This window comes from Pipistrellus hanaki (genome assembly GCF_964339955.1).
Source record: "Pipistrellus hanaki genome assembly, chromosome: 18".
NCBI classification, from domain to species: domain Eukaryota; kingdom Metazoa; phylum Chordata; class Mammalia; order Chiroptera; family Vespertilionidae; genus Pipistrellus; species Pipistrellus hanaki.
In genome coordinates, this window is record NC_140520.1 from 18370604 (window position 1) to 18386612 (window position 16009).

Sequence of the window (16009 nt, forward strand, 5' to 3'; positions counted from 1 at the left end):
CCAGGCCTGAAGTTCCTGCACTGGAGGGGCGGGAGTGGAGGGAAAGGGGAGACAGGGAGGATAATAGGGCCCCTCCCTGATGGTCTTCGATTAAATTACATAGCCTTTCTATTCAGAATGTGGTCCTCGGATTAGCAACTTTGGGGTCATCTGAGAGCATGTTAGAAATGCAGAATCTCAGGCCTCACTCTTATTTCCTGAGTCAGAATCTCCATTTGAACATGTTCCTAGGTAATACAGGGCACAGTCAATTCCAAGACATGCTTCTACTAGTATTTAGGAAAACAAAACTACATCATAACAGATCACAGCAAAAAAAAAAAAAAAAAAAAAAAAAAAAAAAAAAAAAAAAAAAAAAAAAATCACTCAACAATCAAAAATCCAGAAAACTCAAGGTGAAAGGCAATGGGGGCCCACTATGAAGTCCAACATCTGGCCCTGGTCCTGGTGGGTTCACCTTGGAGCAGTGGCCTGGCTTCGATTAGGTCTTGATCTCACTTTCATTTGGTCACTACCCTTCTTCCCTTGATCTTTTCATGTGCCATTGGCAGGCAAAACAGCATGCAGCTATTCATAATGTATCTCCTAGGGTGAAGGTGTTGAGACCATATGCAAGTTATTTAAGCGCCCTGAGGCTTAATTCCCTGGTCTTTCTCATGGGGAGGGTGAGATTTTAGAAAAAGGTATATCTGAGGATTAAGGGAGAAAAGCTTTGTAACATTTTCAGCCAAGTGCCTGTCTCAAAGTAAGTGCTCAAAAAATGGTAGTGATTTGGCAATAATATTTGTAGTCACCTCCTCCCTCAATCTATAGATCCAAGTGACTCTGGACTTACTGATTGGAAGCCTGGGAACATGAGACTTTAATTAAATCTTCACACATATGTTTAGGAAAGCTCAGTTTCCTTTTGAAGGCTGTTTATGATGTCACCAGGCTCATTTGCAGCCTCACCCTCCTCAGGCCTGCCTGCCTGGGACTGCCGGGGAACAGCTGTTCCCTCCACACCCCTTTTCCGAGCACTATAGGGTATGCACGTAGCAGGCCCACAGCAAACGTTTGTTGAATTAATTAATCATTTAAAGGAAATAGCTGTGTGCCATAATTGCTTTGCTACTTGATGCTAACTTAGTTGTCGTAAATGTGCATGAAAAGAGCCAAAAGAGCTGCTAGAGCTGGTTTGCACTCTAGGGTCGTAAAACATAAAGCATTACAGAAACTTAAGCTATTACTTTTCACCGGATTTTGATGTTGCATCCTTAACCTAATCATGTTTTTATGCAATGAACCACAATTATGCAAGTTAGCCTACACACTGCACCAGCGTCAGATACACAAGACATACTCTCTGCTGGCCAGCGCTCATGGATCACACTCAGAAGGCTGGCTGCTGATTCAGCTAGTCTTTGGTTCAGCCACGGCCAAAGTCTGTTCATGATCTGGGGGAAACAGACCAACTGAGAATGTCTTGGGCTCCATTACCCCCAAAATACATGGATGGGTAATGGAAAACATGGCATCCTGTGTGATAGAAATACAACCTGAGGAAGGGGTCCTTCTTCCTTTGACTCTAATCTGACTTATGACTTCTCAGAGCTAGAAGGAAGACTTCAGGGAAAAACTGTCAGCTTGTATCTGGGAAGAAGAGGAAGCTATTCTTTTTAGCTTTCCCCAAGGAACAGAAGCAACTGGCTAAAACCAAAACAAAACAAAACGAAAGAACAGTGGATTTTGCATTAGAAGGTACAGCTGACAAGAAGAGTTTGCTTATTGCCAAGTGTCAATCCAAGTGATAGGCACACAAAGGCAGTGGCAAGACCAGGCAACAGCAAAGGTCAGATCTGAGGTAACAATGAAAATGATGTTGGCAAAGAAAGAAAGACCCAAGGAAATCCACTCTGGAATAAAGAAAATATACTATGCTTAGCATTCAGGTGGATGACTGAAAGGTAGTCCTTGGAAGTTCTTATTTGAAGAAAGTTCAATTTTTTACAGTCACATCTCTAATCTACAGATCTATAGTCCTTTACTGGTTTCTCTTGAAATGAGAACAAAATAAAGGGCTCATTCCTTCAACAAAACTGGATGCTAATTATATTTTAGGTACTTTTTCAGAGATGTAGACTCAAAGATTAATGAGAAACAGTCATAGGGTTTTGTACCTCCTCCCAGGTTTCTATCCAAAGTTCAGCTCTCTGTAGGGACAACTGTGCACTTTGTTTTCAGTTAACTTTATATGTCTTTATTCAAGGTAAAACAAACTTTTCATAATATATTTTCCATTAAAAGAGTTTTATTGAAAAGAGGCACATGCCTACTGTGGTAAAAGCAATACATAAGTTTTTAGAATAAAAAAACATAGTTCCCTGCCCCATATCTCTAATCTTGAAGCAAACAGGCAACTGGTTCTTATAAATACTACACAAATAAAATAATTTTGACTTTGTACACATCTCTCTCTCTCTCTCTCTCTCTCTCTCTCTCTCTCTATATATATATATATATATATATATATACACACACACACACACACACACACACACACAGACATAATACTATATATGTGTGTATATATCTATATATCTATATATCTATATATCTATGTCTATATCTATATATCTATACCTATATCTATATCTATACCTATATCTATACCTATACCTATATCCATACCTATACCTATATCTATCTATCTATATAACTACACTAATAAAAGAGTAAGATGCAAACTGACTGGTGATGCCCACCAGCCAATGATAAGTATGCAAATTAACCCAACAAAGATGAATCGCTGTTCATTTGCTTTCATTACACTCATTTATTGGCAAATTGGAATCAGAACAATTTTAAGATGCTGAAGTTTGAACCCTGTGCTTGTGTCTTTGAGTTTAGAGAAATCAGGGCTTGGGAAGGCGGTGGGGCCAGGGGGAATACCTGCAGCAACTCAAGTCCAGACTAGACACAAGCCTTTTACGTCTTCTGGAAGAAAGTAGCCAGAGACAGTCTCAGGCTTCTGCTACTTCTTAAGCAAGACAAAACAAGACTTTGTGTGGAGCCCAGAGGACTAAGAGCATCTCAGCCATGAGGGACCATTTTCCCACTGCAGCCTACTTGTCCTTATTCCCTTGATCATTACATTTCCATTGTGCTAATTTCATTACTAGCCATTTAGCAGCTCACATATCCACAGCTTGTCCTCCTCAGAATGCCATGAGGGTGAGCTCAGAAGACATTCATGAATAGCGATTCTTAACCAGTCCTGGCTGACCAGAATCCACATTAAGTAGCCAGCACTCCTCTACCAGAAAGCAAATTCAGAAGGCTTGAAAAATACCAATGTCTTATACTTACTTCGACTGAATAGTAATTTTCTATCAAACAACAGACAAGGAATTATTTGTGAGGCTGGTATCTGGAGCTACATAAACCACATAGCTCACATCAGTAGGAAAATTGGGTGTAAACACAGGATGGGAGGGCAAGAGAAGGAATTACTGTTTAGCTGCTGGAAGGGGTTGCCAGTCAGTGAAGGTCGGGACTGTGGGGTGCAGGAAGTGGTAGGGAGACTGTGGTAACCGACTCCTTCTCCTCTACTCCATAAGAACAGCTGTTGCTGTGGTAGCAGAAGCATGGCTAGCAGCTGGTAAACCTTTCAAGGATTCTCTCTAAAATAACTAACACAGTGACGATACAGTTCGGGCACCATCTTAAATCTAAAGTTTCCTCTGAATACCCGCATGCTGAGATAGAGTTTTAGCAACCAAAGCTTGGCATTTTAAGGATGGAAACAGGGCATCAAGGCAATACCCACATTGATCCTTCACCTACACACCCCTTAAGTCTGCTCTTATTGCACCTACACAGCTAGGAATTGCTGTAAAACTTGGGGTGTAAAATTTGTTCATGTTCATGTCACTCACCTTTGCTGATGTCTTCATATTCCAGCCAGAGTCGCCGCTGGACCTGCTTGTTTGGGTACCAGATAGAGCAGGACTCCTCAAAGCCATAGATAGCTTCCTGGATGTAGTGGTTGCCAAACTGGTCCAACAAGGCCACAAAATCCCCACGGGATGTCGCCCCATCAAGGGAGTGGAGAGCATTGCTGAGGGCTGTGGAGAAACATCACCCAAGAGTAAGAATGAGAACTCACATTGGGGGCTTCTGGGTTCCATTTAGTCCCAACTGTGGATGTCCTGTGGGACCCAGAGTGAGTTGCAGAGCTGGCTGGGATTACAGGTGAATTTCCATTCAACTAAACCAGATCTTTTGTTTCCTATACAATTATCTATCTCTTTAAGCCAGTTGGCCATGTTGTTAATTGTACAAATTAAACAGAACATCGCAAAATCTATCCCCCTGCTTAAGTCAATGGTTGTTTGTTTGTTTTTTCCTCCAAATTATAAGTCATGACATTAAATCAATTTAGCCAGTTCAAATAATAGCATTTGGGAGAAAAAAATAGAAAAAAAATAGCATAGTCTAAAATAGATTCAAATACCAGCAGAGAACATTTCTCATCGTATGGTGAGGTATCCCTTCACGGAACTTCTGTTGTATGTGGGAGTGCCTATCCCAGACTTGCTCTCTCTGTTTAAGAGAATTATATTTGTCTGGAAAATAACCTGTGGCAATTTTTTTGAATCCAATGCCTGCTGACCCTGGCCAGCTCTCCACAACACTTTTTTCATCTAGCCCTGCAAACCTGTGTCCTATTAGTAAAAGGCAGAGCCTGGTCCGGGCATGAGACCCCAAGTCCGCGTCACTGAGATGCCAGGGGCTGTTCTATATGCACAGTCTCTGTGTTGGGTAGGGCCTATCCAGGCGGAGTCTCCTTGAATGAAGAGGGGCTTAGTTCTTTCTTGGTGTTTTCTGCACCAGCAGTGGACTTCAGTAAGATCCCAATCCCAACCCCTTCTTGCCAAGAACTTTTCACAATAAGAAATAAAAAGGTCAGAGTCCTTTCTGTCCTCTGCAGATGCTCTCTACCCTTAATGCGTTTCTTTCTGTGTGCAGAGAGCCTTATCTTTTGTGAGCACATGTCTCTCTGCACTTCAGAACTGCAGCTGGCCTCTCCCCTTTCTCTCTCTCCTGCTGGCCCTAAGCTCTGCCTCCCCATTGCTGACCCTAAGACAACGCTCCCGTGTCTTCTCAGCCTGCGCCAACAATACCATCTGAATCTAGTTAGCCTTCCATCTGACACAGAGAAGCCAGATTCTGTAGCATAAACGTCCGGTCTGGTACATTCCTTAGGCGCCCTCAGAGGACAGAGTTGAGTAATATTCTCCCAGTCCATGGATGAAGCAGAATAAAGACATAGACTTATATTAAGGCCGTATTTACAGAAATTTTCTCTTTTGCAAATTTGTACAAATTAGAACTGTTCAAATGCTAGGAAAACTTGATTCAAGGTATTTATCACTACGATTTGAAGAATACTTGTACAAGGCACCTCACTGTTCTGTTTTAGAATAATTTGTCCTAAATTTCAAATTCACTATTCCTTAACTTACTACATCTAGCTATCCGTTTGTCTATCATCTGTTTTGTTTACGTGCTATTTGGGAATTGTAAGCTATTTTCTAATTTTCCTTCACCCAACCCTCTTTCTTGCTTCTTTCCCTTCTTTCCTTCATTGTATGAAACCTCTAAGTTTGCTCCTTGCAATTGAAACAAAGTGATAAAGTAGGTGTTTATCTTTAGTGGTCCCTGCCTTGCCCTTTCCATCTCTTCTATGACCCAAGATAAAATTTGCAATTTAATCCATCCTTAGAAAAGGGTCTGCTTCCAGCCATTTGCCCCAAAGGTGAGTCCGAATGAACTGATTGTCTATCTCACTTAGAATGCACCTTCAACAGTGGGCTAAAACGCTGTGCCCTGGGGAAGGAGCTCCCACCCCGGAGCAGGTGGGAAGGACAGAATGCTGCTGTGCTCACCTTGAGAGATGGTTGCTTGGTTGAGTTTGATGTGGTACATCACAGACCGGACCTTCCAGTGCTGCAGCACAGGGTAGCCAGACACCTCGCTGAAGTTCACCATCCCTAGGGGCAGAGGTGAACACGGGCTCAGTGTGTGTGATGGATTCCCAAGTCCCAAACCTACTGGGTTGGGCTAGGAGGGAGTGTGGGGGGCAGTAAGTGTGAGAAAATTTGATGGAGAGAATTTCTGGAATCATAGTCACAACAGATATCATTTACTGATCCCTGATTCTGTGCCCAGCATTTTGCTAGAATCTCTGAACCTATGAAGTCATTTAATTCTTGTACAATAGGTATTATTATTTGCATTTTATTCATGGGAGATGAAGGCTCAGGGAGAGTGTTTGCATAAGGGCCCTAGGCCACCAGGTGTGTCTGAGACAGGGCTGGTGTCGTTAACTATTCTGCTATAATATTCCCTTAATAAATGTATATCAAATTCTAGGCTTACTGTAACACACCAGGTTTTTACTGCCTTTAATAGTTGCAGTAATTGACTTAGCTTACATACCTGATAACATTGATTTTTCCATCCCATTTAACTGATCTGTGTTCAGTATTTAAGTTTTAATTACTCTTAAGTTGATCATGCTTATTTCTTTACCAGGAGGGACAGTGTCAGCACAACTAAGTTAAGGGGCAGGGATGGCCCTCTATTGGGTGCCACTGATATGCCAGGCAAATAAGGTGCACTCCTCCTTTTATTGGTGGGACACCCGAGGCTCCAAGAAGCCAAATTACTCATCCAAGGTCACTCTCAAGAAACCCATCCTTGTAGCCTTAGTGATGTTATAATGGGCTGTTCCTTTTTGAGCACCATGGAATGGCACCCTATTTGAATTCTGGCCATTACTATAAAATATTACAGAAACAACAAATTATGCCATACGTAGTAAAAACACATAATTACCTTGCTAAGTTTAGAAAACAAATTTTTAGCTTAATTTCTATGCCTAATGTTTGCTATGTATATAGTTTAGGAATAAATATATAGAGGGACATATGCATATTTATATGTGTGTATGTATACAAATATAATGGACATATATGAAGTAAATTTAGAAGATAGGAGATGGTAAGTGTGTGTATAAATATAATGGCAATACATATGTAGTGAATTATGCTGCCATTTTAACCCATGCTTCTTTCAGGCATAATCAACTAATTTAATACCTAAACTAGATGAAGAGTGGGTGGGATTAATTAGCTGCTCTTCAATGCTGATCAAATTAGGTGAGCAATTTCCAAATTTCCATTTCTGTGTGAATCATATGGGAATAATTATTGGTAAGATAAAAAGAAAAAAGGTCAGAAGAGGTACTTGGTGAATCAATTGCTTAAATCTAATCTTAGGCCATCAATGATAAGTTATTTAAGACTCAGAGAGGGTTTCAGCATTTTTTCTTTCAAATGTTCTTCTTTTAGGGCACAAAGTTTTGTGACAACAGTCATTCTACTATCTACTCTGGTTTTCAACCATTATACTAATTTTCAAATCATATAAATGAAATTCTGCTTTTACAAGTTTAAGACCCAGTCACATACCTCAAAATCATGTTCTATTGGAGCATTAAAGAGGCATGCTTTGGAGGACTGTTCTAGGTAACGTGCACCCTCTAGTTATGTCAGTTCATCAGCTTGCTGTGATTTTTAAAAGTCTAATAATAAAAAAATAGCAAGCCCACTAAATAAAGATTTTTCAATATATTATAAAATATTCCCTTTAATTGAATTGTTTCCTAGTGGGAGAGGAGAGGAGCAGGAAATCAGGAGGCGGGTGTTCTAATGCTGGCCATGGGCCAGGGGGTTCTGACTGCAACTCTGGGGCCTGAGCTTCCTCTCTCTGGTCACCTGGCTAGAGATCTTTGGGCTCCCAGTTGTTTTATCTATAAAGCTAGAGGCTCAGCTGGGATGACCTAGCCCTTCCTTCTCAATTCTGTGATTCCAATCAGGCTCTGTGACTTTGGACTAGGCAACTCAAGTTTTACAGTTTTCCTACCTGGAAAGTGGGATCGTGGTTCATCTTACCTGCTTTATAGGTAGGCTATCAGAACAAAATTATGTTTCGGGTATTAAAATACCTTGAGAAAAGATAAACCACTGCATGGAACATGGCTTCCAAAAAGTCACCTCTACCTCACCTCACTCATCATCCCTAATTATGTGAACCTGACATTTCTTAATTGATGCTTTTGTTATAAATATCTAGAACGACAGAGGAACTATAAAATAGAGGAAGCACAAATGTAAAAGAGTAGAGAGGGATGAGTGTCCCACATTCACCCAGGGTGAGCCAGACAGCTGAACTGCTGCATTACTTAACTGCCAAACAGCGATTCTACTTAATGCGTTTATGCCAGAGCACAGCCAGGGAAACGGTTACATAACTGTGCTGCTCGGCAGATGTTGTTCTGTGCCCACTTACAGATAATATTTCCATTATTTAAAAAGAAAAGGATATTTTAAAGCAGATACACTTTTCAGCTGAGTCAGAGACAGAGTTATTTGTCAGTGTGCCCCTTGGCATTGCAGTTGGCTTGAGTTAATTTATTTTATTGTTATTTGGAATACATTTCTGAATGACTCTTTTTTTTTTTTCAAACAAAGTATCTCCGACTAATGTTTTCTCCAGAATAAACATTAATTTTTTCCTTAACTATGCCTGAAAAAAAAAAAGAATAGATTTATGTGAGAGAAAGAAAGGGAGGGTGAGAAGGAGGGAAGAAGGGAGGAAGAAAGGAAGGAAGCTTTCTTCTATTATTTATTTGAAATGTCAGGGGATATATTATCACCAAAGTTCTAAAGTCTGTTTCCTTTGGCTGACCTTTAAGAAGTTCCTAAAGAGCACAGAAATCTAGATCTTCATATTGCTTTAGCGATTGTAATGCCCAATAGGCCCATGAGTGGGGACAGCAGCCTCTTCTACCTCCTTGGTCTGCCTCTGCACTCTCTCTTCCTTAATTGAGAGACTGAAAATACAAATAGATGATGGCCAGGCCATATGTAAAAACAGAACTCTGACCCATAATCTGCAATCAGCCCAGAAAACCAACCTATTATCCATAGTAATCAGCCCAAGAAGCGAGTCTACTATCCTACATCAGATCTGTAGGAACTCAGAACACTATCTCTAACTAGCAGTCGAGGATTCCAAACAGTAATACCTGTAAAAGTTGGCCCAACATGACCAGGACTTGATTAATAACTGACAGATTCCCTTTTTTTTTTTTTTTCTTGCTTCCAACTTAGGTCCAACCAGAGAATGCCAAATATGCCCCCCTAAACACTCACATGGAATGCCATACTCCTGGGTAGCTGGCCCACTTATTGCCAACAGCTCCCTCAGGTCTCTCTTCCTCCCCTCTAAAGTTCTCCTCCCCTCCACCTGCCCATCTGTCTCTTCCAAGGTGAAGCGATGGCAGCCGACTCCCATACTATAGACTATAGCATGAAGCATGCTATGAATAAACAGCTTTCACCTGTTTTCATCTGGTTAGTCTTCATTTATTTCCATACAAATTATTATATGAAAAAGGGTTGGTAAAGCTCAGCCTTAACTGTTATTTTGATAAAGGGGGAATCAATCAGCAAGATAAAACACACAAGTTAATATTTTCTAGTATGTCTACAAACCAGAAATTCTGAAAGATGAAAATAGCAATTTTCATGTTGTAAACAATTGAAGACAGAACTTATTTAAGAGTGGAGTACTGACAGTGTGGTTCAGTGGTTAAATGTTTACCTATGAACCAGGAGGTCATGATTCAATTCCTGGTCAGGGCACATGCCATGGTTGCAGGCTCCATCCCCAGTGTGGGCATGTAGGAGGCAGCCAATCAATGATTTTCATCATTGATATTTCTCTCTAATTCTCTCTCCCTCTCCCTTCCTCTCTGAAATCAATAAAAATATATATATTTTAAAAAGAGTGGAGCACTGTTTTTTCATGCTTAGAAATGCTGATATAGAATATTCTGAAGATCATTTCACTCTAAAATCTTATAAGTTTGTAGGTTTGTGGGTAATATGACCCATATTAGCACAATAATGTGACAAGATATGAAATTACCTGTGTGACTCTCAGGAAATGTACAAGTAAAATGTTGCCCCACTAGAAAGTCAATATGAAAGAAATCTGTCAACCATCTCTTTAATTGACTCTTCTAGTTATTCTGGGCTTTAAGTAAATAAGATGGATTCCTTTATACACCAAAGAAGAGTTCTTGGCCTAAATGGCACCACTTCTTAATCAAAATAGGTTAAAAACCAAGGAGGCTACAAAAGTAGCCCTTCGGAACATAGACTTCACTCTCTCAAGGCCATGAAACTGAGAGTGATCTGTCTGGATACCCTGCACTCTTTGCCTCTACCATGCCAAAACAGGCAAGATCCGAGGGCACGGGGAGAAAGAAGGTTCTGTTGTGGCTGATGACCAAATTCCTATCTTTTCCTTTTTTTCCAAAGATGTTGTTTCTCAGATTTATCCACCCACTCCTTCCCGAAAAGCTTCAGGTAGCATCCAGGACTACTCTGTGTCCTGCCAGTCTGGCGACCCAAGTACAGTCTCACCTACACAGTAAGTTATAACGTGTGAGGTTGTGGTGGGTCTTCAAATGGAAGCCAGGTAACTTTTCTCTGGTGTGGACCCTGTCCTATTTGTGTGTGCATCTCACACCCCCTTTTCCAGGTAATTTACAGACGCTGGCAAGTGTTTCTCGGCAAATGAAGTGGAAGCAAGACATCGAGATTCCCCAATACCAGAGATGTAGGCTTTAGGGTCAAGCCCAGAGGCTGCACTGTACTTTTTTCATTTTCAGGTCTCTCTCTGTGTGTGTGAGTAGTTGTCTTTTAGAGGGGAACTAATTTCAATGAGATTTATTTTTGGTCCAGATATATTTAATTGTTTTCTCTCTTGCACCCTCTCCTCTTCCCATAGGTAAAATACTATTTGGTAGTTTGAATGTACGTATTTTTCTTTCTTGCGTGGTTATTTACTTATTTAATAAACATATATCTCACTGTGCATCAGCAATTGTTCTATAAACATTACAAATATTAATTTATTCCTCATATCAATCCTATAAGAAATATTCATTTTTACAGGTAAAAAAAACAAAAAAAAACAAAAACTGAGGGACAGAGAAGGTCAGTAACTTGTCTAAGATTACACAGTCAGTGTAGAGTTGAGCCCAGCTGTCAGGTTCCAGAGCCTTTGCTATTAATCACTATGTACACTACCCCAGACAGACCTATTTCTAATTCTATCCAGGTCTAAATTAAAATGTTAAACATAACTCAGTATTTGGAAGAGGCTTGCCCCCAGCACAATCCATTCCTCAGAAAAGGAAGGAAAAAGGGGAGAAAGGGTAAAAAATAAGAAAGTCATAGAATAAGGAAGGAAGAGTAGTAATGGAGAAATGAACAAAGCCAGTAAAGAAACTGAGCTTACATCCAGCCTTCCAGAATATGACGCTGGCTTCCTGGTTAGTTGTCCCTTAGTTGGTCCATGAAACCCTTTGAAAAGTCTTCTTTGGTCCAGGCACAGAAAGGAGAAGCTTCCCTTGAGATTCTTGCCTCTTCCCATCAACCCTTCCCCCCTTAGTTCCATATGAGCCAGGGGAAGATGCCACTGGGCTCAGCACAGCATTGTGGCGGGTGTCACTCCATCTTATGATAAGGCGTGACCCAAGAGGCTGCATTGTCTGAAGTCACACAGCTAGAAAGTAGCAGAGCTGGGATTCAGACCCTGGATCGTTGGACCACTCTCACACTGCCCACAGTACTTGGCAATGACAGACATTCAGGCCACAGTAACCTGCACCTTCTCTCTGCCTGTTATGACCTGACCACACCCTCTAATCCACTGAGAACTCTGAACTCTCATCTATTATCCCATCTGATTCAAAGCATCCCAGTGAGACTAGCAGGAAAGGTATTATTATGACTATTTTACAGATGATTATATAATAATAAAGGTAATTTTACTGACAATCCTACCAGTATTCAGTTTTAGAACTTAGCTTTCATTATGTATTAAGGAAATCACTGGCTTCGAAACCAAATAAGTGAGGTCAAGAGTCTTCGTTTTATGAGACTCTGGGGAACGACCTGGTGCCTCCAGGGTAAGTGACGGCAGGTGGCATACTTACCAGTCAGAAAGTCGGGGTCAGGAGTGGGCTCTGAGATTTCCTCCAGGCACTGGTTCTCCAGCGGGACAGTGGCCACCACAAGGCCATCTGGCAGCTGCTGGTCTAAACCTCGAGCAAAGTTGTTTTGCCTGGAAATGGAGGCAGACATTCTGTTCTGAGTGTGCAGGTGAATTGCACTCCTTAGTGCGAAATCCATATCTCAACCCACAATGAAAAAATTATTTCTGGACCAAAAACTCCCCTCATTCTGAACCCCACTTAATGTACATGTCTGGAGTGGGACATAGGAGTGAGAGGTAGGATGAGGGCTGGGGAGATTAGAAATAAACCAGATAAAAAGGCTTGCTCGGAAGACAGACATTCTTTCTTTTTATCCCTGTCCCTATTCCCCAATACCCTCTGCGTAAGATCTGTGTGTACGCGGTCTCATTTCTAGACTTCACAGAAGATCCCAGCCACCACAAGAATGGGCATGACACCTCCCTGCTTCCTGTTAGCAAGGTCCCAGGCAGAAAGGGAAATGTAGTGGAGTCTAATGTCTAAAACTGACTCCAAGAACTGGCTTGGAAACTTATTCTCGGTTTGCTCATGTGAGTCTAGGATCAGGTTACTACGAACTGCTCGCCCATATCACAATGGTTTCATCATACTTATCACCTCCTAAAGCATGAGTTCTGAGGAAGGTGTATTAAAGTGGCCTAAGATGGAACAAAAAAGGGGGTCAAATGCAAAATCTCCTAGAAATAGTCTATATCAATGGTTTGAAACATTTTGTTCTGGGACCCCTTTACATTCTTAAAAATAACTGAAGGCCCCAAGGTACTCCTGTTTATGTGGATTAACTCTATCAACCCTATTGGAAATAGAAGAATTTTAAAAGCATTTATTAATTTATTGGAAAATACCAATAAAGCCATTAAATATTAACAAATGCTCTACAACATATTAAGAGGAATAGCATTATTTTACATTTTTTTTGCAAAGTTTTACAATGTGTAACTTAGAAGACAGCTGAATTCTCACTTCTGCATTAAACTTATTGAAATATATTTGTTTGGGTTGAAGTATACAAAGAAAACCCAGTCTCTGTATTTGGAAAACATAGGACTCTATCTCTTGGAAGGACCTCAGGGATGCTCAAGGGTACTTGTTCCATACCTGAGGACTGCTACTCTAGACTGACTCACACACCGATTCTTCTACTCAGAAGGAAAATAGAACCTGAGCATTTTGTGGAGGGTTCCTCAGAAAATCTTCCAATGCCTGCTGGGCAAGATAAAAATTTATTTCATACTTCACTATTCACCCAGAGGAACCACAGTTCTCGAACTATGGAAGGAGGAATGCAGACTTGGAAAAGACCATGGGAGGGAACATAACCTGTCCCTTTAGGATCACATTTATCTCGCTCCAAGATGTAACACGTGATGCTGACTAAAGCTCTTAGGAGGAAGATCTAGCAGCCTTGAATAATCAATTCTACAGACATGAGGTTCACCTGAATGTTCCTTTCAGCACTTGTCCAGAAGCTACTTCCTTGGAATGGTTATTGTAACCAAAGAACATCTCCCCAAAGAGCGTCTGGTTCATGGGAAGCTCCCTGCTTTCCCCACAGTCGCCTCCTTCGGGGCAGGTCTCTGAGACAAGTTGGCAAGAGCGTCCATCCATGCCCAGCTTGTAATCCTCAATGCACCTGACACAGTGGAAAACTGGAGACGTTAGTCCATCAACGAGCTGTGCAGTCAACTCAACTCAACTGGTTGGGAGGAACTGCCTTTGGGGGTGTACTGAGTAGCTAGAGATGGTGAATATCCCAATGTGATTTTTGTCACAACTCAATTTCTTAAGCCTGTAAACCAAGTTTCCTTCCAAGATGCAATCACATTGAACCTCTTATCTTACCTTTTCAGATAGATGCTTTCAGAGCATTGGAGTATTGTCCTGTCCTCCTCTAAGTATGTGATTTCCCAAATAGCTCAAGAGATAAGCTTGTGAGTGAGTTCACACATTTAAAATCCAAGATATTTTGGAGCCTTTCTCTGGGACCATCTATATGGCCAGACCCTGCCTTTGTTTGGAGGGTAAGTAGGCAGAGAGAAAAAAAATGACACTGTACTTAAGAAATTAATGACCTTCTAAATCTGGTCCTGTGACAAGTCACTAAGAAATTAGAAAGATTGATCATCTTCCGGCTGTGTTCTGTTTGAAGGTATCCAAACACAAGGTCTACCCAGATTAACTCCCCCTCCAATTAAACTAAATAGCAGCTGGGTCATGGAGTGCGGCACCTCCTTGACGCCCTCCCCATTAAGCGTGTCCAGTTACTCTAATGGAAGGGCAATACTGATGCTGCCAAATATGGGTCAATGACCCAAAAGTCATTAACTGGACCTGATTTGTAGTTATATTGAGAAGACTATAATTTGTTAGTCAAGTAAGAATTCTTTTGATAAAGCTGTCATTGAAAAAGCATATTGATTTAATATGAAGTAAACAAGATTTTGAATTTGTGGGTATTCATGGCATTAAAACACATTTTTATTACTACCTATGGTAACTGTTGTAATAAGATAAAGACCCTGTTCTATGTAGAGGAACAAATAATCATAGTTTTAAGTGGTTAGAAGCAATATTGTAATGGCAATGACACTGCCTTTTACAGGTGACCTTGAGCCAGTTTATTAAACTCTGAGCTTGTTTCCCCATCTGCAAAAAAAAAAAAAAAAAAGGGGGGGGGCGGTGGGGGAAGCAGCAGCTCCTTCTCTGGGTTGTTAAGACTGAAACAATGAAACTAAAGAAATTCTGTTGTGTTAGCGTATAGCAGGTCCTCTTCAAATGTTTCCATCATTATTACTAGCAGAGGCACAAATGTGGCTCATGTGAATGCCCTTGAACTACTTTTCCTCCATTTACCATTTATATATTTGTGTGAACAAGTGTGACTAGAGCTCCAACTTGGTTGTTAGATAAGAATCTCAAACTAAGGACTTCTTTTTAAGCTACATATAGTGGCTTGGAGAGTGCTGCATACACACATGTACTGAATTCTGACAAACAGGGAAGGAATCCAGTTAGGGACCTAGCATGTTAGTCCAGGCAACAGATGTGATTCCAGAACCACAAAGGACTCTATGGTACCAGCCTAGGTCTGGGACAAGATAGTGAGGTGACTCCATCCTTGAGCCATATCATAGTTTTTCCAGAAAGAATTTTGAAGCTGGCCAGTTCCCTCAGTCCACTGTGAGCGTCTGGCAGATTCCCTTCCATAGGGCCCGGTATCCCCCATTCTCCTTTGTGCTCATCACCATGTCCCGCTGGGAACTCCTTTGAGGGCAGAGATCAGGTTTCATATCCTGTGATCTCCTATATTTAACTCAGTTCTCTGCACAAACTAGGTGCTCAAATGTATGTTTGTGAAATAAATAAAGCTACACAACTTTGGCTGAACTTACCTCTATTAACTGAGGTGGGTCAACCATAATGAAAACATTATAGAGACATGAAAATTTAGATCAAGCTCCCATTTATAGACTGGGATTTTATAAGTAACTGAATTGAAAATTGCTTGGTTGCAAAGAAATAACATAAAATGAAATATAATTAAATAACATTACTATTCCATAAAATAATCTTTTCATGATTATTAGCAACAATCTAGCATAGCTTTATTATTTTAAACATTGATTTTCATTGGAAGCCTATTAGATTGTGCGATCCTTGAGGGCAAAAACTATACGTCTTTCATCTCTGCAGCCAGGGGCCAGCACGGTTAGTGGCATAAATGAAGCAAGCTCCCTAACAGGCAAAAAAGGGGAGGGGAGGGAGAGGAAAGGGGAGGGAAGAAAGAGGGAAAGGGAAAAGGAAGGAGAAAGGACAGGATAGACAAGC

General features: G+C 40.9%; 1 protein-coding gene across 4 annotated transcripts in view; it reads right to left on the reverse strand.

The window, feature by feature from the left end:
- ASTN1 (astrotactin 1) overlaps positions 1-16009 on the reverse strand; it is a gene marked incomplete at its 3' end in the record, with an annotated part of 255598 nt that overhangs the window by 44068 nt on the left and 195521 nt on the right. For all 4 annotated transcript variants that reach the window (XM_084866119.1, XM_084866117.1, XM_084866118.1 and 1 more), the window contains 4 exons: positions 13620-13814; positions 12122-12249; positions 5931-6035; positions 3918-4106 (listed from right to left, as the gene is read on the reverse strand). In XM_084866119.1, coding sequence (XP_084722245.1) covers positions 3918-4106; positions 5931-6035; positions 12122-12249; positions 13620-13814 — 617 coding nt within the window. The remainder of the gene's footprint in view (positions 1-3917; positions 4107-5930; positions 6036-12121; positions 12250-13619; positions 13815-16009) is intronic.